The 22,418-nt window shown below is 54.0% G+C and overlaps 5 protein-coding genes across 5 annotated transcripts; 3 read left to right on the top strand and 2 right to left on the bottom strand.

Annotated features, from left to right (window-relative positions):
- Positions 1-114: 114 nt before the first annotated feature.
- sol1-1 (Prosolanapyrone synthase) lies at positions 115-8,186 on the bottom strand (the record flags this gene model as incomplete). The annotated part of the gene is made up of 3 exons (XM_032031600.1): positions 115-7,567; positions 7,617-8,088; positions 8,141-8,186. The coding sequence occupies 3 exons, from the start codon at positions 8,184-8,186 to the stop codon at positions 115-117; spliced, it is 7,971 nt and encodes a 2,656-aa protein (XP_031892898.1).
- Positions 8,187-9,393: 1,207 nt separating this feature from the next.
- sol2 (O-methyltransferase sol2) lies at positions 9,394-10,891 on the top strand (the record flags this gene model as incomplete). The annotated part of the gene is made up of 4 exons (XM_032031589.1): positions 9,394-9,899; positions 9,953-10,134; positions 10,239-10,348; positions 10,418-10,891. The coding sequence occupies 4 exons, from the start codon at positions 9,394-9,396 to the stop codon at positions 10,889-10,891; spliced, it is 1,272 nt and encodes a 423-aa protein (XP_031892901.1).
- Positions 10,892-11,962: 1,071 nt separating this feature from the next.
- patC-1 (Efflux pump patC) lies at positions 11,963-13,684 on the top strand (the record flags this gene model as incomplete). Its single annotated transcript, XM_032031578.1, has 1 exon — positions 11,963-13,684. One exon carries the CDS (start codon positions 11,963-11,965, stop codon positions 13,682-13,684), a length of 1,722 nt encoding a protein of 573 aa, XP_031892900.1.
- Positions 13,685-14,706: 1,022 nt separating this feature from the next.
- CGGC5_v005063 (Cytochrome P450 monooxygenase TRI13) lies at positions 14,707-16,518 on the bottom strand (the record flags this gene model as incomplete). The annotated part of the gene is made up of 2 exons (XM_032031567.1): positions 14,707-15,414; positions 15,487-16,518. The coding sequence occupies 2 exons, from the start codon at positions 16,516-16,518 to the stop codon at positions 14,707-14,709; spliced, it is 1,740 nt and encodes a 579-aa protein (XP_031892903.1).
- A 1,882-nt stretch (positions 16,519-18,400) lies between these two features.
- On the top strand, positions 18,401-19,994 carry sol4 (putative transcription factor sol4; the record flags this gene model as incomplete). The annotated part of the gene is made up of 3 exons (XM_032031556.1): positions 18,401-18,459; positions 18,527-18,997; positions 19,055-19,994. The coding sequence occupies 3 exons, from the start codon at positions 18,401-18,403 to the stop codon at positions 19,992-19,994; spliced, it is 1,470 nt and encodes a 489-aa protein (XP_031892902.1).
- Between the last annotated feature and the right edge of the window lie 2,424 nt (positions 19,995-22,418).

The following is a 22,418-nucleotide window of genomic DNA, read 5'->3' as shown; positions in this document are numbered from 1 at the left end:
GGGCACGTTAAAATGAGGCTACTACCCTCCAGATGTTTTCAATCTACCTTTACCAGACGTATATAAACGCATTTACACCGACCGAAACAAACATATCCCAAAACAAAATTACCACTATTTCCCTTCTCCCTCTACAGCAGCGTCCACAACCTTGGCCGCCAGCGCATTGATACTCGTCCGCGGGTCCAGCAGGTCAACCATACTGATTTTAGACCCAAGCGCAATATGGAACCAGCTGCGCAACTCGGCCGCAATCAGACTATCAACGCCATGTTCAGATACGGCTCGGGTTGCGTTGATTGCCGATTCGTCCAACAGCAGCATCGTCGCCACCGTGCCCGAGATGCTCGCCGTCACAAACTCAAGCGCCTTCTCACGCAGCTCGCCGCGTTCCGTCGTCCCGGGTGCCGCCGCCACCGTAGCCCCCACAGCCTCCTCGAACTTCCGCCGCGTCTGTGCCGTCGCCGACCGGCCGTCCTCGGCATTCCCGGCCGATCCGCCCGCCGTTTTGTCCCGTCCATGGCGCAGGGCATCGTAGAACCCGCGCATGACATGCGACACACGCCCATCGCCCCACCACCGCGGCGGCGCTGCGCTGCGAATTCCTGCTTCCACATCTTGCTGCTCCTTCGCCGCCATATGCGCCGGGTCCATGTATGTCACATACGTAGCGGCAGCCAGGGGGTCGGAGGCCACATCCTCATGAGGCAGAAAGGCCGGCTCCAGCAGGCGGAGGAAGTGGCTCTCGGGTAGAGTAAGGACCTTGTTCCGCGCCATGAGCTCGAGTGTGGTATTGTCGGTGCTGAGGTGGCCGACGTCGTTGACGAGACCAAATTGGGCTGCGGTGGCGGGCAGACCCAGTCGGCGACGATAGCGCGCGAACTGGTCTTGGAAGTTGTTGGAAGCTGTATAGGCGGACTGGGTTGCGAAACTGAGAACGGAGAGGATGGAGGTGGTCATGACGAAGAAGTCAAGCGGGAGGGTCTTGGTGGCCTCGTGTAGGTTGCGGGTGCCGAGGACCTTGGCTGCGAGGCCGTCGCGCCAGCCATCGAGAGACAGACGTTCGAAGGAGATGTCCTGGTAAGACACAGCGCAGTGGACGACACCCTTCAGAGGTCGTTCTGCGCGTGTCTTCTCAATAGCATCCGACACTTGATCCGGCCGGCTGAGGTCACATGCAAGCGGCCGGATGCGTACGCCGCGTTGTGCCAGGGAGTCGATGAGCGTCTGTGCCTCAGGAACGGCAGCTCCTCGACGGGAGAGGACTACTATGTCTCGTGCACCGCGGTCTGCCATCCAACGGATGATAGACCGTCCGAGACCGCTTAGCCCGCCGGTGATGACATAGGACGCTTCAGGGTCGAAGCTGACGCTCGCGTATGCTGGTATCATGCGAACCGGAGCCTTGGGCTTCTGGAACGTTACCACCAACTTGCCAGTATGCGCGCCCTTGGAGAAGTTGAGTAGGGCCTGGTCAAGCTGAGAGATATCCCAGGGGGCCAGAGGGCGAACAGCGGTGATGCGGCCGGCACGGAGGTGCTCGTCTACGGACCGCATGAGATCACCACCAAGTTCCGGGGCTGTTTCGACGACATGACCAAGATCGAAGGATGAAAAGCTGGCACCCTTCTGGAATAGCTCCAACCCAATACCGCGAGCGTTGTTGACGTCCAGCCGGCCAATGTCGACTAGGTGGCCGAGGGGTGCCAGCGCTTTTGTTGTTTCGTATAGCCAGTCGCCCTGTGCGGTACTTAGAATGATGTCGAAGCCGCGGTTGTCGGTTGCGGATATGGCACGCTCCAGCTCGGCAGAATCGCGCGCTTTGAAAACGTGCGAGGGCTTGAGACCAATCGTCTCGACGAGGAAGCGTATTTTGTCGTCCGAACCGGCCATGGCGAAGACATCAGCGCCCTTGGCCCGAGCCAGCTGAATCGCACCCAGACCAACACCGCCGGACGCAGACTGTATCAACACCTTTTGCCCCTGTCGCAGGTGTGCGAGATGCTCAAATGCGTACACTGCAGTCATGAACACCACAGGTAGTGTAGCGAGATCAATCAAGTCAATGCCCGATGCCGCTCTCTGAGCAAGAAGCGCCGGCACACGGGCGTAGTTGCCAAAGTGCCCCTTTCCAAGCCCGTATACCCGGTCACCAGTGACAAAGCCCGAGTCGGCGCCGGCGGCTGTGACAACGCCGGAATACTCGGAGGACAGGTTATTGCCATCGAAGCGACCTGTGCAGAGAACCAGGTCTTTCCAGTTGAGTCCGACAGCGGCTACTTTCACCTCGATCCATTGTCGCGCCAGCGGCTGCCGGCGCAGCTCTGTGTCTGGACGGAAGTAAAGTGAGGTAAGGATACCAGGTGTCTCAAACGCGGCCCGCACCGGACCTTGGCCGTCGAAAGGCAACATCTTGACGCCGCGGGTGGCCGGTGTGACGAACACATCAGAGTAGCCGTCCAGCTCCGGCTCAGGAGTCAACCGGCTCACCCAGAGACGGCCGCTGTGCCAATCGAACTCGCGGTCCTCGAAGCTGTCTGGGTCGGACGGTTGTTGGAGCGTTTGCTCGTAGTCTGCGAGAACACGGACGAGCTCTTCTAGATCGTCTTCATCACCAATATTGAAGTTGTCGGCATCCACGTCGACCGAGAAGAAGCGTCCTGTTGGAGCTTCCGTGGAGATGGTACGAAGAAGGCCGCTTACCACGGCGCCGTCTGGGCTTCGACCCTGCGTCATGCCCGAGGATGTGAGCCACACCATGGTGGACGTCTGGTGAGCCAAGTGCTTGAAAATGTCCAGACGATTCTGGTCAGCGTCCAAGAGAAGGTTCTTTCCGGTCAAGAACGCAACCACGCGCGCATTATTGGGTACATCCGTCACCGCAGTGTCGATTGAAATGGTCTTGACTGACAGGCCGCGGCGTTCCAGTGTGGATGACAGGCGATTCAGGAGCGATGTGACACCCTCATCTCCGCGAAGAAGATGGACGACTTGGGGCCCAGCATTCAACTTCGCAGGAACGGGCTCGATGAGAGTGGATATGATCACCGTCGAGTGAGTCGAGGGGTGAGGATAGTCGTCGAGCACGATCTCGCCCCCTGAGAAGCCGGACGCACGCAAAGCGGTATCCCACTCGGCGTTGCTCAAGAAGGGGCCGTTAGTCCTACCATCAGGCACGGCATGCCAGAATCCAGCCTGCGCACCGCCGATGAGTCCGACCCAGGCGCTGTTACGGTTTTCGGTGGCCTCGACTAACACCAGCTTGCCACCCGGACGCAGCAGCTTTCGGATATTCCCCAAGGCCTTGGTTACGGATGAGGCGGTGTGTACGGCTTGGGATGCGATGATGAGGTCGTAGGCTGCCGACTCATAGCCTTGCTCTAAGGGATCCTGTTCCATGTCAAGGATGGAGAACTCGACGCTACCGTGATCAGCAAGCTGTGACCGGGCTTGTTGAAGCGCAGCGTCCGAGATGTCGGTCACCGTGTAGTCCTGGTAGCGCTTGAGACCCTTTGTGCTGCCAAGGGCGGCCAATACAACGCGCGCCGTGTCGCCCTTTCCACCTTTGAGTTCCAGGATTCGGAGGTTCGGGTTGGTGTGACTGATGAGTTCGAAAAGACTGGTCAGCTGGGGTTGCGCGCCGGTGAGGAACAAGCTCTTATCGTAGAAGTCCGCCAGCAGACCCCCCTCCGCCAGGATTTCATCGCCAGTCCTGCGGCTGTGAAGCATTTCTGCCAGGTTATCGTGAAGACGCCGCAGAGCCTTCCCCTCGATGGTGTCGCCTGCGTTCTCATACGCATCTTTCAGGGCCTCCCGACGTTGAAGAGGGGACAGGTTCTTTGCCTTGGTGATGGTGTCTGCTTGGCTCCCCTCTACGAGTTTCTTGATCCACGCGATATAATGGCCAACCGGCGCTGATGTATCCGACACTGCCTTGATACCAGCGATATGGGTTTCATACATATCAACGGCAACTAGAGCTGCCAAGGTCTCCAGGTGGTCGAGCAGCGGCACGAGGGCAGCATTTTCTGGTGGTGGTGGGAGCAATGCGCGAGCTTGACGATTGCTCAGAGCACGGAAATCGGGCTTATATACCATGCGCGTGAACGGGCTGGAAAAGGCCTTGGCTTGTTCAGTATCGGAATACCGGTCTTGAAGGGCGTAGCTGGTGCAGCGCAGGTTCTTGACGTCAATCATCAAGCCACCCGCGGGACTTTGAAGCTGGAGCTGGATGTACGCTGATCGAAGACCACGAAACTCGCCATGGGCGATGGCAGTGCCCCAGTCGCTATCATGAAGGTCTTTTCCGGCTCGAACATGGAGCTCCGAGACATGGGTCGGCACGAAGGCTGTGGCAGCTCGGTCGGTCTGGCCGCCGTGGCAAGCGACGAGGCCAAGCTGGATCATGGCGTCCAGCGAGGCAGGGTGTATCGGGTAGCTCGACTCTCCTCCCTTGACAGTGCCAGATGTCGTCTTGAGGCCCAACTTGGCGGAGACCAACCCATTGTCTGGAGCAGCACGCATATCCGAGAGTGCCTGGAAAGCTGGACCGTACCCGAGGCCGATGGCCGAGAATGTCTTGTACCAAGCACGCGAGTCCACAGCCCGGGACTCATCGGCTGAGCTGATGCTCATCTCACTCGTATCCGCCGCTTCCGCAATGTCAACTAGGACCTGCCCAGTGCAATGTTCCGTCCACTGGTCTGAGTCGCGCGCAACAGAGCTGACCGAAAAACTAGCCCACGTCGGCTCGCGTGCCGTTGCCTGGTCGGGGAGTTCCAAGCTCAGCATGACCTCGATCCCGTGCTGGTCCTCGGGGATCTTCAGGGCTGTCTTGATGTCCACGTTACGCAGCGAGTATCCCGCAATGGGCAGAACATCTGGGGATTCCTCGTGAATTTGCGACGCAGCCACCATCGCCATAGCCATATACCCGGCGGCTGGGAAGACGACGTCCGGAAGTAGACGGTGGTGTTCGAGCCAGGGCAGGTCTTTGAGCCGCAGAACGTTCCGGAACTGCGGCCTCAGCTTCGCGTTACCGGATACCTTGGACCCAATGAGGTCGTGTCGCGGCACGCTGCGGAGGCGGAACTCCTTGCTGGCGCGGCCCTCGTAGTAGCTGACGGGCCCGTAAGTGTACTGATAGGGAGGGAGATCTTTGGCCATGACACCGTGGGCTAGAGTCCCTGGTTCATGATCGTCGGTTGCGTTCACGGCTACCAGGTCGATCTTGGCGTTCAGACCGAACAGAGACCCGGCGAGCTGTAGCATGGATACACGGCTGTCTTCACCGCGTTTCAAGGATCCGACGTGTGGTATCTTCTTGCCAATGCTCTTAGCGATTTGGTCAAGCGGGCTTTTCAGCGCGGGGTGCGGTCCGATCTCTACCAGCGCCCCAATATCCAGGCCTTCCAGCTCAAGAAGCTTGGTGACGGCCTCGGAGAAACGCACGGGGGACTCTAGGTTGGCGCGCCAGTAAGACGAGTCGGCGTCAGCCATCTTGTTTGGCGTTACGGATGACGTCCAAGGTACCGGGGCATATCGATGCTGCTTCTCGCGCAGTTTGAGAGTCTCCAAATGCTTCATGCCGCCCTCCAGCAGGTCTTGATACTGGGAGCCCAGCGCAGCCATGTGGTGCGAATGGTACGCATTGCCTCCTGTCTTTAGCAGCCGATTGAAGACGTTCTTCTCAGTCAGAGTTGCAGCAAGCTGTTGGACGGCCTCCTGCTTTCCAGAAAGCGTGACACTGCCCGGCGAGTTGATGGCCGCAATCTTGATATCCTGCTCAAGACCCCTCAGAAACTCGGCCGCCTCGTCACGACCCACGCCGACGGCGAGCATAGCACCCTTGCTCTTGTTGCAGGAGACAGCTACTCCACGGTAATACGCAATCGTGATGGCCTCGGCCGCGGTTATATATCCCGCAGCATACGCGGCAGCCATCTCACCCGACGAGTGGCCGACGACGCCAGAGGGACGGACGCCCCATGAAGCGAGCAGGTCTACAAGACCAATCTGGACGGCTGTGCATATGGGCTGCGAGACGTCAGGGGAATTGACCCGGTCGGCATCGCAGTGGCCGGAAAGAATATTAACGAGTGTCCAGGAAGGTGAGCCACCTGGCAAGGAGGTGATGACATAGTCTAGATGTTCAATAGCAACACGGAAGGCGGCATATTCGAACAGCTGGGCACCCATGGCGTGCCACTGTGCTCCCTGGCCAGTGAAGACAAACCCTAGACGTGGCGTTTCAGATGGATTAGAAGAGAATTTGAGAGCAGTTGATTGCAGCCCTGCCGTAACATCATTTTTATCGACGGTTCGGAATGTGCGTTGACCGAGCTTGGAGCGCCGGGCGCTGAGGGTGTAAGCGATGTCTGCCAGAGAGTGGCGGTTCGCAACGGAGGATAGGGCAGCGATGTTGGCATTCAAGGAAGTCTCGTTGTGAGCCGAGAAGGGGAGCAGAACAAGTTGACGAGTGTCAGCATCAGCCTTTCTAGTTGCTTTCGGTTTGCTCAGGATAGGAGAATGCAGGGATGGAGTCTCATGACTCCCGTCCCCGACACCGTTCTCCCCCACGCCGTTGGTGCCGTTGGTGCCATTCGTACCGTTGTGTCCGTTGTGACCATTGTGGCCATTGTGACCATTGGCGTGAGTTTTGCCGTTGCTGGAGCCATTGCTGATGCCGTTCTTGGCCGATCCATTGATAAAACCGTTTCCATTGGCCACGACATTGCCACGGATACCTGGCTTGACGTAGTCTGGATAAACGACGTTGACATGGTCGATGATACAATGTCCAATGGAACCACCGAAACCAGCAGACGTGACACTCGCCCGTCGCAGCTTACCCTCAGGCCAGGGGATGACCTCGGTGACGACCTTGGCTTTGGCCTTATCGAAGTCGATGCGGGGGTTCAGTGTCTTGACTCCAATACTGGGCGGAATGACACCCTCTTCGAGCGCGAGGACCGCCTTGAAGATGCCCGCGAGTGCTGCCGCGCCTTCGGTATGGCCCAGGTTGGTCTTGACGGATCCGATCAGCAGCCGGTCCTCCTCGGCATCCGACCGTCCGGACCCAAAGACCTTGCCCGCAGCCTCCACTTCGAGAGGATCACCAACGCGCGTGCCTGTGCCATGGCACTCGAGGAATATCGTCTCCGAGGGCGGCAGATTGCCAGCATTGACGTACGCCTTGCGGATGATTCCCTCCTGCGCGACGCCACTGGGGTGGGTGATGCCGCTTGACCGGCCGTTAGCACCGATGGCACTTCCGCGAACCAAAGCTCGGATTGGGGATCCGTCTCGGATGGCTGTATCCGGCTTCTTGAGATAGATGGCTGCAAATCCCTCGCCGCGGGCGTAGCCGTCAGCCGACGCGTCAAATGCGTGGCTCATGGATGTGCCTGAGAGCGCGCCCAGCTTGTCCATGGCGATCTGCATAGCCGGGTCCATGATCCAGTTTGCTGTTGCGACGATGGCTGAGTCGCAGTCGCCATCGCGTATAGCCTGGATGGCGAAATGTAGCGCGTATAGTGCCGATGTGCAGGCGCTGTCAAGTGTGACGCTATCTCCATGTTAGCAGTCAGTCGGGAGTAACACAGAGTGAAACTTACCTAGGGCCGAGCAGATTGAAGATGTAGTTGATACGGTTGCTGAGAATATTGTGGCAGACACCTGTGGTGGCGTGTGGCCTCGCATACTCCCAGTCACGCGTCTGCGCATACGCGTTATCATAGGAGATGTCCGCAACATAAACGCCGGTACGAGTCCCGTTGACGCTCTCCCAAGTGTCGCCAGCACTCTCAAAGGCTTCATAGATGACCTCCAGAAGCTTCCGTTGTGAAGGATCCATGGTTTCAGCTTCAAGGCCTGAGATGCCGAAGAAGGCGGGATCGAAGAGGCGCGGATCATCGGTCACCACGTATCCGCCCTTTGCTGCCGTAGTTCCGGGACGTTCTGGGTTGGGATGGTAGAACCCCTTGGCTGAGAAGCGAGGCTCGGCCCAGTCCTGGTATCCAGAGCGCTTGTTGATAAGGAATTCCCAGAGCCCGGATGTGTCGCGAATGCCTCCCGCCCAGCGGCAACCTTAGGCATACCATTAGCATGCGAGTTGAGAAAGGTGATTTGAGGGACTTACCCATGCCCACGATGGCTACCGGCTCTGGTTGACGCGTCTCACTCATGGCGGTACGTGTGGGAAGTCTAGATAGAGTATCCTTGATTGTCGTTGTATATTTGTCTTCTTGATAGCCAGAAGACACTGAGATGCTGCTGACTATGTCACACGTTGACAAATGGCCCTCAATTCAGGCGCTGATGTCCCGCTTGTCGTTGGGATTGATCTGATGGATTGCAGAGGTGTAAGAGTTGGGCACATGAACATTGAAAATGACATCCACGACTAATACTTCATTGAACCTGAGGCTCCATGCTTTTCAGGAACTTTTTAAAGAGCACCCCGCAGGCGGCACCGGCGGCTAGCGAGATAATACCTTTGAGCCAACACGAGAGTCCTCGTTGCCGCACAGTGAAGTGTATCGCCGGGGCTTCGACGAAGATCGTCAAACGGATGCACTTCGTCGCAAACTCACATCACAATTCCTCGTCGGCCGTTGACTCGGCCGGGCGCGTGCATCACGAACAAAAACGACATAACGCGGGCAGATTCGTAGCGAGGCATTGATACGCGCGTTGCTACAAAATGAGCCGTGAAATATCGGCCGTTTGTACAATATAAGCAACCTATGCCCGAAACTTACATTATCCGGTTTTTAGTTGATAATACCTATCGACTGATCAGAAACCAACGCATTGCTACATGCATAGTGGGGTTTGAGATGGGGAGCGCAGTCGTTCAGATTCTGCCCGCGAAACATCGGCCGACGTTGGTTGCAATGCTGTGGGTTTCTAGCTGCATGCCAACGGCGTCCATGAAACCATGTTGCGCAGCGGTTCCAGTATCTTTGAGAATCCTACATCATTTTAGGTTTCCGAGGGATAACGAATCTGATGTATCGTAAGCTTCCCTTCACAGCCAACGCCAAGAAGCGGCGCAGTTTACGATACCCCTCTTGTCCGCTCAAATGATAAAACATTATTTGCGCGAGAAACGGGCACTGCATGGCCACGTGCATTGAAATGGTGTAATGTAACTTGGCTCTCCGGCTGAGCATGGACTCAGAAATCATCGAAACGGCATGACGCCCGAAGTCACAAGAAGCTCCGACCAAGACGGCTTTGGACTTGTCCCAGCCCGCTAGTTTGATACTGCATGCGGAGTCAACATGTATAAATGTACTATGCTTGTTAGTCTTGAGGCATTCATAGAAAATCAGTTTCCAAGATCAATATTGGCCTTCCATCCTGATGACAGCTTGCCCTGATTTCATCATGCCATCTCAAAGTAACGGTGCTCATGGGAGCGGACTCCTCGCCGTTGCCGAGGATATTGTCCAACAAACTCAGCGCATAGTCAAGTACTTGAATGCCAATAACATTGAGCAGCCTACCTTTGCAACCGATGACACCATCCGTCCCGAGACTCTCGACTACGCCAAGCTTCAGGGAGAGCTGAAGCGATCCTTGGAAGACCTCCAGTATCTGGTCGAGGGCCCGAAGCGACACTTCCGGAATCTCGCCTGTCAAGGATACGAGCTCGCTGCAATCTCAGTGGCCCTCGACTTTAACTTCTTCAGTATTGTCCCTGCCGAGGGGAAGATCTCACTGGAAGAATTGGCTGAGCGGGCTGGTGTCGATCTCGACAGAACTACCCGCATTGTTCGTCTCCTCGCGACCGAGTCCATCTTCCGGGAGCCAACGCCTGGATATGTCGCCCATAATCCCAGCTCGTACCTTTTACACAAGGACGAGGAGATTCGTGCAACGCTGCATTACACGTACGCTACCAACGGGACGCCTACTCATGTTGTTTACTAATTCTTTCGTGCAGGCTTGACGAGATGTTCAAGGCAGCGACGGCCACGGCCGACAACGTCAAGGCATCACCCAAGAGCTACGATAGTGCTGTAACCCCGTTTACGACAAGACACGGCCTTCCTATTTTCAACTTCTACGAGAAGGACACCCAGCGATCTATCCGTTTTGCCAAAGCCATGGCCGGATGGGCGAAATGTAGATCTCCCTTTTTGTTCTTCGGAATATTTCTTGCCTATTCTTTATCTCCGAGCTCAGGGTCGATTTATTGCCAGTGGAGGACCGTAGACTGACGTGAAAAGTGAACTTGAACATCGATGCTCTGAAAGACTCCTTTCCATGGGGTGATCTGGACGGGACCGTTGTCGATGTCGGCGGTGGCAGCGGCAAAGTCTCCATTACACTAGCCAAGGTAAGTAGGAAAGCAACTCTCACATTCTTCCTACTTTTTGTGACTGTCTTTTCTCACTTGTGAACACAGAGCTTCCCAAACCTCAAATTCATTGTCCAAGACTCAGCCGACATGCACGTAGCAGGTCAATCACTCCTCACCGACGACACTCGCGGCCGCGTCACCTTCATGCAGCACAGCTTCTTCGACCCGCAGCCTGTGGGCGATGCCGCGGCATTCATTTTGCGCGCGTGCGCGCTTAACTGGTGTGATGCCCGAGTCGTTGACATGCTCCGCGCCCTGGTCCCGGGTCTCAAGCGCTCCAAACCCGGCACGCCGTTGCTTATCAACGACATGATCTTGCCAGAGCAGGGCGTGCTGACGCGTGATGTGGAACGCGGCATGCGCCAGATTGATTTGATTATGCTGGTTGGCTTTGGTGGTAAGCTGCGTACTGCGGATGAGTTCGAGGCTCTGCTGAAGCAGGCGGATGAGAGATATGAGATCCGTTCTGTTCGTCCAGAAGGGCTGATGGGCCTGATAGAGGCGCACTTACGCCGCTGAAATCAAAGTGTGATGGAAGCCGGGCATGGAGTGGACGAGCTGCGAAAATAGAGACAAGGGTACTCGTATGGAACTGAGAAAGCCGCTGCTTCATGCACTCTAAACCACTTTGAATCAAACTGGGCCTAGACAAGTCTCATCACGCATATGAAAGAGTAAGGACACTGAGTTCAAGGGGAACAAATATGCAGTAGAATACTTTGTAATGAAGTCCCTCATCTGTGTGCCCTGGCAATAATCATGTAGAGGTCACAGATAGCTCAGTCTTGTGTTTGGAAGGCATCCCGGGGTTCTGCATTCAGCTCCGATGATGCTCCGAGCGTGTAAACAGACTTACAAGACATCTTATGTCGCAGTGGGTGGCTGCCACGTCGCTCTGACATAGAGCCAGGCTACAATTCACATCCCAGTCAGTCTCGTTCAGGAAAGTGTCGCGTCGAATACCAACAGCCCCTTGCGTTCAATCAGTCAAGGGTCTGAATTTAAACTTTCGCCGGATGCATACCGCTGTCTCCCACGGCCAACAGCCGTTCTCCCCACCCCACCCCTATGCTTGCTTTGATAAGGCGTGGTAAGATGCATTGCTACCTCCCTTGAATACCACCCCGTTCATCGACGAACCAACGGCCGAGGGACGCATATGGCGACGCGGGCCGGCCCTAGAACCACCTGATGTTTGATTGAAAGAGTCGGGGACGCAAGCCCTTCTTCTCCTCATCCCCTGTCGACCGGCCAAATTCAATCCCGACTTTACAAATCTGACCAAGCCTGTCTGAGATTGCTGAAAGTGCCGTAGCGTCGATCAGCCGTGTGTTGTCTGTTGACAACATGGGAATCGGGATGATTCAAGCCTAGGAAGGGCCATTTTGACGAAAGCTTCATCAAAAAGCTTATTAATATCTAAGACTTCAAGACATCACTACCTAAGACGTAGTTGATGGATTAGGATAAATAGACCTTCAATTATTTTCCATTACTCTTTACTCATCAACTCACGACATCATACTTCATTCCTTCACGTTTCTTTCATCTGGTAGTCACGATTCACATTTCATCCGTCAAAATAATTCAATGGCGGTGATTGACGAAGGGAAGGACAGCTCGGGCGACACCAGCCTGGGTGACATCACCACGTCCAAGGAAGGCTCAACGAGCCCGGCAGAAAACAGCTCAAAAGCTGAAGAGAAGCAATCACAACAAGCGCCAGACAGCTCCGAGACCACCTTACAACCGGAGGCTCCTCCGCGTGACATCAACGGTTGGAAATGGTATCTTACCATCATTTCAATCTTGCTTTCTACCTTCATCTACGCTCTAGACAACACCGTGGTTGCCGATCTTCAGCCAGTCATCATCTTGGAGTTCGGGAACATTCAGAAACTCTCATGGCTCAGCGTTGCCTTTCTTCTCACCGCAACTGCGACCAATTTGGCTTGGGGCCGTCTGTACAGCCAGTTCAACCCAAAGTGGCTCTACATTTTCCACGTTGTTCTTTTTGAGGTTGGCTCTGTCATATGCGGCGCTGCGCCGACCATGGATGTAATGATTCTGGGCCGCGCCATCGCTGGAGCTGGCGGTTCGGGATTGTATGTCGGCTGCATGACACTCATTTCTACCACCACCACCATGGCTGAGCGCCCGCTGTATGTCTCCAGCACCGGTCTTACATGGGGTCTCGGCATCGTTCTCGGCCCCGTTATTGGCGGCGCTTTCAGCGAATCTTCAGTGGGCTGGCGCTGGGCCTTCTACATCAACCTGTTCATCGGCGCCGTGTGCGCACCTTTCTACATCTTCTTGATCCCGAGCAAAGACCCTCGCCCCGGAGCGTCGCTCCGGTCTCGTTTCGTCGAGGTGGACTATGCCGGTTTCATTCTCCAAGCGGGAGCGCTCACCGCCTTGATTCTGGCAGTCAACTTGGGTGGCGTTGTATACCCGTGGGACTCTGGCCGCATCATTGCGTTATTTGTTGTTACCGGGGTCCTCTTCATCATCCTCGGCGTACAGCAAGTCTTAAACATCTTCACCACACCCGACCGTCGCACAATCCCCATCCAGTTCTTCCGCTCTCGTTCTGTACTTATCCTGTTCGTAGTCTGTGCCACCGGCGGCGCAGGCTCGTTCGTGCCCATCTACATGGTCCCCATTTTCTTCCAATTTACCCGCAACGACGGCCCATTAGATGCAGGAGTCCGCCTACTTCCCTTCATTGTCGTAATGGTAGTCATTGTCTTCAGCAATGGCGCTCTGATGCCTAAGCTAGGATACTACATGCCATGGTATCTGGTGGGCGGCCTTCTGGTTGTAGTGGGAGGCGCGCTCATGTACTCAGTGGAGCAAGATACGCCCACAAGCCGCGTGTATGGTTACACGGTGATCATCGGCGCTGGAGTCGGCATGTTTCTACAAGCTTCCTTCTCCGTCGTTCAAACGGTTGTGAAGCCACTTGATATCCCTCCAGCCATCGGATTCATCACTCTGGCCCAATTCGTGGGAATTACCCTCTCCTTGGCCATCGCCAACGCCATCCTTCTCAACTCCAGCCAAGACAAGATTCAACAGATCTTGCCCAACACACCCTCAGCTGATATTCAAGCTGCAATCCTGGGTGCCCGCTCAAGCCTTGTGCGCGGTCTCTCTGCAGAGCTCAGGACCAGAGTCCTCGACGCCATTGTCAAAGCCATAGATCAGACATACACGCTAGTCATTGCCGCTGGAGGGCTCACTGCTATTCTGAGTCTCATCATGCGGCGTGAGAGGCTCTTTGGTGCAAGCACTGGCATTGCTGCCGCCTGAGAGGTGCTCGTCAACATTGTCTTCTTCGAGGAGACGACTCGAGACTTGCTTTTTCAGGCTGCCTGTCGTTTCTCGAGATCTCTTACTTATCGAGGAAGGTGGGCATTTGTCATCGCCAATTCTTCCTTTCGACCCATCAACCCAGCTCAGTACAGACATCATGACAAACGTGGTCTCTGCAGGAAGCGACATGACCGGCCCATGCCGTCGAAGGGATAAAGGGACCTTTATTGTATCATTAGTCTAGACCATAGTTAGATAATTCATCAGACCATTGACTTGAAGGATATGACTCCTCGCCCCTCCACTTCCTTTCGAAAGCCTTGTGACATCGCTCACCGTACCGCGCTGAGCTCGAGTCGTAACGCAGATCAAGGCCTTTTCGAGACGCGGGTCGATTTTAATAAAGATTGTTTAGGAGCATATTTCGCGAAATACTCCACAGTCGCTGACCGCGACCTCGTCGCTGGGGAGCACGTCATGAGGAGGGTAGAGACTGGACGTCAAATCAGATTTCACCGCTCAGATTTCTAGGATAATACTCCCATATACAGCCTTCCAGGGCTCGCACTCAAAGTAAATGTATCCTGGTTGATGCAACATCTTTGCGACCTCTTGCCTTCAAGTGGATTAGAGTCATCACGGCTGCAGGAAAACCTGTGGCAAGGCAGATTCTCTAGATCCCTTGCAAAACTTTACGCGGCGTACGGAGTCTAAATAATGGGTCGTGTCAGACGACTTTCCTGGCAGCTTTTGCTTCAAAGGGAAAGAAGAAATGTTACAACCCTGGATTGAGGCAAGGATTTGATCCATCCCATCGGTTTCCGACCAATAAGTAGTCGAGTAACCTCCACGCGGTAAGAACTCGGGATCTCCGTTGACTATGTGCATATGCATAAATAGTATTTTGCCCCGGAGGTTACATTCTTTCCCGGCTGATAACGAAATGAATGTGGAAGAAACATTCGACTTTATACGCGGACAAGAGGCACCGAGTAATATCTCAATAATCTCAACCATGTTTACTCCTCATTCTTCTGAATGTTCACCCGGGGTCTGAGTCTCAAAAAGCACCGATCCGCTCTGTGGACTATTCCGTAACTAGCCTTGGGATCGGCAAGCGATGGGCTGACCTCCAGCAGGTCAAATGTCCACACCACAAGAGTCGTAACCATGCGCAGTTCTAGATACGCCAGTCGGCGACCCCAACAGCTGCGAGGACCCATACCAAAGGCGATTTGTGGTGCTGCGTTTGCGTTGAACTCCACGGCTCCATCAACTTCCCCGCGTATGAGCCATCGCTCTGGGTCGAACGCCTTCATGTCTCGCCCCTCATCCCAGCCCACTGTCGTCTTCGCCGTCGCATTGCGCCGGCTGGGGTCCACGTCAAAGGATGGCGCATGGAATCCCGGCCCGTTGGCGACCATGACTACATTCGTGCCCTTGGGGATGTGATGGCCGAATACCTCTGTGTCGCGGGTTGCCTGCCGTGCTACGCTGGTGGCATGCAGCCGGAGTGCCTCCGCCAGCACAGCTTCAAGATAGGGCACCCGCGTCTTGTTCAGTTCGGCTAGCGTGGGCGTCCGAGATTGATTGTGCGCATCGGCGTAGGCCGTATGCAGCGCACGCCGCAGCTTGGTTTGGACTTCTGGTAGCCGAGTCAAGTAAATGAATGTCCAGGCGAGTGTCGTGCTGGTCGTGTGTAAGCCAGCTATGAACTGTCCTGCAATCTGTTCTCCACATCAGTGCCTGATATCGACGGGCTTCCAAGCCTTGATGTTTGAGAGCGCTCTTCATCTTACCTCGTCCATCAAAATCTGATTCTCAAAATCAGGCTTGCGGCCCTCTTTTTCTGCAGTCCTCTTCTCACGCATCAACATGTATTCCACTGCCGTCTTGGCTTCCCCCGTCTCGTCTAACCTCCCAAGAGAGCCTTGGATTTGCTCTCGCACAACTTGTCTCTTCACTGCAACTAGCTTCCTAAACTTTGGTGTCTGGTTGATCCACCATGTCTTCAGCCACGGGAACATAGACTTGGTTACTTTGTCGATGCCTTCAACCGTTTCATAAAGTGCAGAAATGAACTCATGAACCGGTGCCTCGGGAAATTTGGCCTCTCCGTCTGGTCCGATCTCGATGCTTGGGGGGTCTAGCTGAGAGAGAGCCTTGAGCTGGGGACCCAGAGCAGTGTGCTCAAAGTGCTTGTCAAACACGAAGGAGAGCATGCCATCGAGAGCGTTGTGATTCAGATCCTCGTTGACGTCAAACGGTCGTCCACTGCCCAAGCGAGCTTTCATCTCCCAGAAGTGGACGAGATGAAGCGCATTGTCGTACATGACGGGGCCGACCGTTCCATTCAGAAAGCTGGGACTCATGAGATCCTGCAGCCAGGCTCTTGTTTGCTTCCAAGTCTGGCCCCTCTTCATCCGGGCATGAAAGGCGCCCACCGGGCCCAGCCCGTCGGTGATAAAGTCCGACCGGTCGAACTCGGGCCGCCGCATCATGACATCCTGGGCTTCGATGGCGTCGGCGAGAAGTACCCAGGGCTTCGAAAAGGGATCCACAAACACCTGGGATAGGGGTGTCTGCAGGGTGTTCACCTGCTTGAGTAGCCACACGTTGAGCTCTCTAGTGACGCTGACCTCCCGCAGCATGTCTGGGGCATCCCCCAGGATTTTGTGGGCTGACTCCGGATTGTACGGAATACCCGGGAGGGGCCGGGGTAATAGCAACCGTTTGTATAAGAGATAAAGGATTCCGAGTACGGCAAGAAGGCCGAGTGGCGTTGACAGCAGCCCGCGACCGAGAAGTTGGATCGCATCTGAAAGAGCCATAGTGATGTACAGTACACCAAATACAAAGAAAGATTTGGTTGATGGCGTCTGTCGATATAAAGTGAAGATCTGAGAGCTCGGCTTTATTTATTCAAGCGACAACACTATGAGTGAGACCCAACATCCGTCACTTTCATGCTCTCCAGACCTCATCGCAAGATTGAGCCCTAAGTATTCCTGATCTTTAGATGAACAAGCAGTACCTCGTGGTGCTGTCACAGTCGCAGGCTAATGGTAAGGTGCCGTACCTAAGCCGATGATTCTCGGGCGAAAAATATCGGCCGACCATGAGGACCCTGGATCGTCACGTAGCATCATCGGAACGCACAAGATAGATATGCGAGTCAGCAACCGGGACTGACAAGGAGGTATATTGAACGCTCATAGCTGGGATACGTGAGTCATGAATGTGTACTTTGCCGAGGCTTGCTGCAAGACCGTTCTCGTATGATTGTCACCCTTCACTCCTAACTCATCTCTCCGCGACGGATATCTGTGATGAAAGAAACGCCGTGACCAATGACTGATGGCACTTGACGCTGATTTATTTGTCGCCACCAGGGCCGAAACACTGCAGTCAGAAACATCTCAGGATTTCTGCATGCCTGTCCGTTAAGTCCGGGGGACTCGTCTGCTTACCAGGGCCATCGACTTCGCTTATCATCCCCCACGGCAACCCTTGACGAAGTCCCTCCAACGCCCGCCCCATTCCTGTAAGAGACGGCTGCGTAATCGAACCGATGCAGCACGGCATGTAGAACGAAGGACGGCTAGATCCTAGTCTGACGACGGACCGGGCCCGGAGAATCGCCGCATTAGTTCCGCCGCAAAGCTAAAAGACCCTAGTCCTTTAGAATTAGGGGGTAGGGGGAGGGGTGGCTATGGTGGGCGCGATGATACAATTTACAAAATGAGGATAACCTCATGTCAAACATAAAGACGAATTCGCCCAGCGAGCCTTGAGACGAAATACTTCGTATGCTGGTATGACAGGCATGTATGTAAGCTGCACATAGGAACTTTGAGTGTTGCAAGGCAGCTGAAGAACAATACAAGCTCTCGTCACTGTCTCCAATAGTTCGTTCCGGGCTCTATCTGGCCAGTCGCCGACCACAAAGCCCGATGGATAAGCTGATGATAAAACCCTCCATCATTTTTGCCGCATTACAGCTCTTGTCTTCGCCCAGGAAACTAGATGAAAGTCAAATCAAATGGATGCTTTCCGCATTGCTTCTAGATCCGAGCCAGAAACATCGGACATGCAAAAGCCTGGCCGAAAGCGTGTTGTATCATCTTGTATTCCATGTTACACTAGGAAGCAGAAGGTCTGGAGATTTGCCCACAACTTCCCGGAGTGAGACATCGTTCATCAGTCCTAACTCGTGTGCCCGCGTAGTGCAATCGTCGTTATCCATGCAATCATTGCGCTCGGCGCAGGCGACCCGAGGAGTGCGCTTATTACAATTCGCAGGCACTGCAAGCCAATACTTCACCAATTCAAACGGAGGCTCGCCAAAACGAAGATGCTCCTACAGCACATGATGCCCGCATTCAACAAAACTGTAGCAGCGGTTCTGCTCGGAGTATCACAGACCAGGAGAACAGGATTGACGTGGCGGATTCGATAGCTGAAGTGTTTGGATATTTTGAGGACAGCGAGTCTAATACTATGGCTGTGGTCTGTGGGGTCAGTGCAGTTCCTCCCCCTTCTGTCATTACATGCTTGAGCTCCCCGCGACATTCTTGGCTCATTCACCATCTGTGATGTATCATTTCTGACAGCTGCACACAGTTAGGGCTGAGAAATCACCCAATCCGAGATAGACAATGCGCGCCTATCCCTTTAGAGTCGTTGGAAGAAGTTGAAGATCAAACGGAAAGAATGCCCGATCGTCAGATTCTTGACTTTCTCGTGCAATACTATGTGATGGAAATCCACTGGTTCGTATCGCAGGGCTGCCAGCTAGTGATAGCCTGGAAAACCGACTAACAATTACAACTCTCGTAGGATGGAACAACTTGTGCACCCACCTTGGTTCTTGGCACAGTACCAAGTATGGTGGAACTCAGAACGACCGTCATCAACACTTGACGTCGAGTTCGCAGTGCTGCTCCTGAGGATGTGTTCTCACGCTTTGCAGTTTCTCCCCTCGCCGTCTTACACTATCGATAAGATCAGAGGCATGTCCCTGACGGACATTCAAAACTCAATCAACGATGTCGCCGACAAGCTCACTGCAATCTGCATTCGACTCGACGGGAAGGGCTCTCTTCTACGCGTGCAGCATCTGCTCTTTTCGGGATTACGGTACCAGTGCGAAGGGCGAAATAAAATGTTTTGGGAAGCATTTGGCGACGCGGTTCGAGTCGCACACAGAATTGGACTTGATCGAAGGCCTGCGGCAACAATTATGGGAATGAATGAGTTAGACAAGGAAATGCGTCGCAGGGTGTACTGCAACCTTTTCATATGGGACAGGTACCACGCTCACCTCGACGGCTCATATTTGGTCACTCATAGCTAACGTTCACTCAGCCTTTTCTCGAGACAACTTGACATGTCCCCTTTCTTGCCCTCGGGTCTGACCGACGAAAACCTTCCACGGATGCACCTCGGTCCAAACGTTGACGACGCCGACGCCCCTGAGGAGTTCTCAGAACGTTTGATCCAAGCCCGTCTGGCGTCCTTTTGGAGAGACTTCTTGCCAAGGCGAGATTACGACGCGACCGTAGCCGAAGCAACATACGAGAAGTTTTGCAACGGATTTCTCACAACTTTGCCACCGGCCTTCGCTTTGGACTCCAGCACGCAATGGGACGAGCGTCTTCCTATGCTGCCTCTACAGAGGCAAAACCTGCATACCACCATTTTCGAGTCGCTCTGCTGCAACTTTCGTCCGGTACTGCTTCAGAACCCAGCCTGCCTAAATAGGCTTCCCGTATACAAGCGAGTTCTTCTATCGTCTCAGAGAAGGGCTCTGGCCGTGGCAGCATTGAGGGTACTGGAAGGCGTCTCTAAGTTGCACACTATACTAGGCGGCTGCCACACACGGTTCGTGGGCATCATCTTCCCAACATTTGAAGCTGCCGTTCTGCTTGTCGGCCTCTGTACGGATATCGACTTTCCGGGCAAGAGCGAGGATGGTCCTCTCACCACACTAAGAATAGATCCTCTCGGGCCTGGGAAGGCCCACGTATCTCGGGACCAATGCTTGCGCGCTGTTGATGACGCGCTTGTACGTCTCCGAATGCTTGCGGAGGTGAGCAATATGGCTGAGGTAGGAGCTCAAACCCTTGCCCAACTTCTCAGTAAGATGCCTAGGCAGCAGACACCAGATATGGAAACTATACCAGAATGGATCAACCAAATGCTTGAGTTGGGCGCCGAGGAGGCTGTAGGACAATACGATTTCAAAGACATCGCCAATAGCGAGTGTGTTTCGTGGGTACAACAGGTTTCAGAAGAGCTTACATAGGTGGTACCGATAGTAATGACGTGGTGCGTGGCTGGCAAAGACTACTAGACAAGGGCCCAACAGGAACGAGACCATCGAGTTTTGGTTCTCGGGCTTCTGGTGATATTGAGACAGCATGTTGTGATCATACGCTGTTGTTGTTCTTATTGTACAAATGAGACACATAGAACAGTTGTATATTGTTTTGTCGAAACCCTCGCACCCTCTCAGTCGGCTTCGTCCATTGATTTGTTCCCGGGACACCAATCAAAATATTACAGTCGTTCCTGAAAGTTAGTAATAGTTGGAATGGACAGTCACACTTTCAGTAAGAGAATCTGACAGTAACCACCGGAAGTTTTTAAATCTTCTTCATTTTAGCCCAGACTCTTTCCAATCTATCCTTCTAAATACCGTCGCAGATTCCATTTGTATAAGCCTCACGATCGTGCTTCAGCTGATCATCTTCTCTACCTGTATTGCTATTGACTATGACTTAAGAGCGCCTCGATCCTTTCCTGGAGTGAGGCTGTCGAACTCGATTCCATCTTTGCGTCGATCTGCGAAGAGATCTCAGGTTTGCCCAGAAGTACAGCAATTTCGAGCGCCCTCAGCGGTGTTTCAAGTACCACTAATTGCCCTTCCTTTAACGTTCCCGTCTTTGAATCTTTTAGCCTGATGTAGCCTTCGCCAGGCCAACCTAGTAACGTGCTGTCATGCTCGAGCAGTTTGGCTACACAGCCTGTGTGCCCGTTACCAACAGCCACATGCAATGCGTGGAAACACCCGTGCGCGCCACCGGCTGAGAACTTACCCGCACTTATACTACTTACGCCCATGTTCGGTTCGTATTCTTTCAGCAGTTCTGCCACGCAATCTTCAAACCCATACAGACAAGCTAGATGAAGAGAAGTCAAACCATCAATGCGTGTAACGCTGTTCACTGCGGCTCCCGCTTCTCGCAGAGCCTTGACTGCTGAAGCCTGTGCAGCCATTACGGCTGCATGAAGTGGGCTCCTTCCGTGCTCGTCGGCAGAATTTGGTGAAGCGCCCAAGCGCACGAGCTTGCGGATGACGGATACGTTTCCCCCGCAGGCGGCATGAAAGACTAAGGAGCGGCCAAACTTATCCCTTGCATGAGGTGAAAGAGTGCCAGGATTCAAAAGTTCATTACGTGCGGATCCCATGGCATCAAAAGCCTCTTCCATGCTTCCAGTTGCTGCAGCCCGGTGCAATGCGAGCTCTCCATGTTGGTATGCGAATGTGCTGTGTGTAGCTCAAGTATCTCAAACAGCCTTTCGACACTCTGACCATCTGCCCATCCCGGCCGTTCGTAGGCGGCAAGCAAATGCAGAACCGTCTCTCTTTGCCGCGTCAAGAAGTTCGTCCACGCAGGTTCTTTAGCCAAAGGGGCTTGGTGATTTGGCTTTGCCATTGCTAACTCGCATGCAATGTCAAACCTCCCTCGAAGAACTGCTAAATGTATCGGCATTAGTCCGCTCTTGGTGTAGGCCCGTACATCTGCTCCCAGGTGAATAAGCCATCGCACGGCACCAAGAAACCCCAGCGATGTGGCGCAATGAATGGGTTTACAGCCGTCAAGCTCTTCGATTGTCGTTTCAATGAGACTTTTGTTCTTAGCGGTAGATATATGGACACCGGGAAAGTTTCCATCTTTCAGGGCCTTGATCAGCTCAAAGTACGGCTTGTCTTCTGGTATCGTAATGTTGTCAAACTGTTTGTCCATAAGATGTGATAAATCTCCTGGATATTTTGTTCTGACTTCATTTGATGAGGGTAAGGCCGCATATATGCTAGATCCAAACGAGTCGACGTAGCAACACTGACGGCTCGTTACGCGGACTCTGTCCGAGAAGCTCTGGAACCTTTCCTTCAGAGTATGCAAACTGGCCGCTGTCTCCTTCGAAGGTTGGGTCACTGATTCGTCAACAATGTTGGCGTGACGCTCCGAAACACCAAAAACGTCCAGTTGAATGAAGCGTCGTCCCCGTCTTTGAGTCTCCGTGTCGGTAATAGCCACCGCCTCCAATACATGAATTTGATCGTGAGATGTCTCATCTGAAGCAACAGAGATGTTTGGGAACTCCCGGTAAACGTTCTCAATTGGCGATTCGACACCGGCGTAAGGGTGTTTTTCATAACACACGTCCCAACGCCCTGCAACCCGTGAATCCCGATGAGCGTCAAGAGGGTGGTATCGATAAGCCACATGATACCTCAGACTACGACGGCTGCCAGTGCCTCACGTTTCGAGTCTGCAAGTATATTCACCGTGGCTCTCTTCAAGCTGCTTGACTAGCACTTCTCGCAGCGTACCTGTGGAAGGAAGAAGAACGCAGTCTGTGAGATGTCGTATTGTGTGATGAACTTTCGAACGGTGGGCATGGAGCCTGCAGGCCTGAGGCCGGAGGCTTAAGAAGACAA

Source organism: Colletotrichum fructicola, assembly GCF_000319635.2.
Source record: "Colletotrichum fructicola Nara gc5 chromosome Unknown KSG_Nara_v1_contig03, whole genome shotgun sequence".
In the NCBI taxonomy this organism is placed as follows: Eukaryota; Fungi; Ascomycota; class Sordariomycetes; order Glomerellales; family Glomerellaceae; genus Colletotrichum; species Colletotrichum fructicola.
Note: the sequence above shows the minus strand (reverse complement) of the source record. Positions and strands in the feature narration are given on the sequence as shown.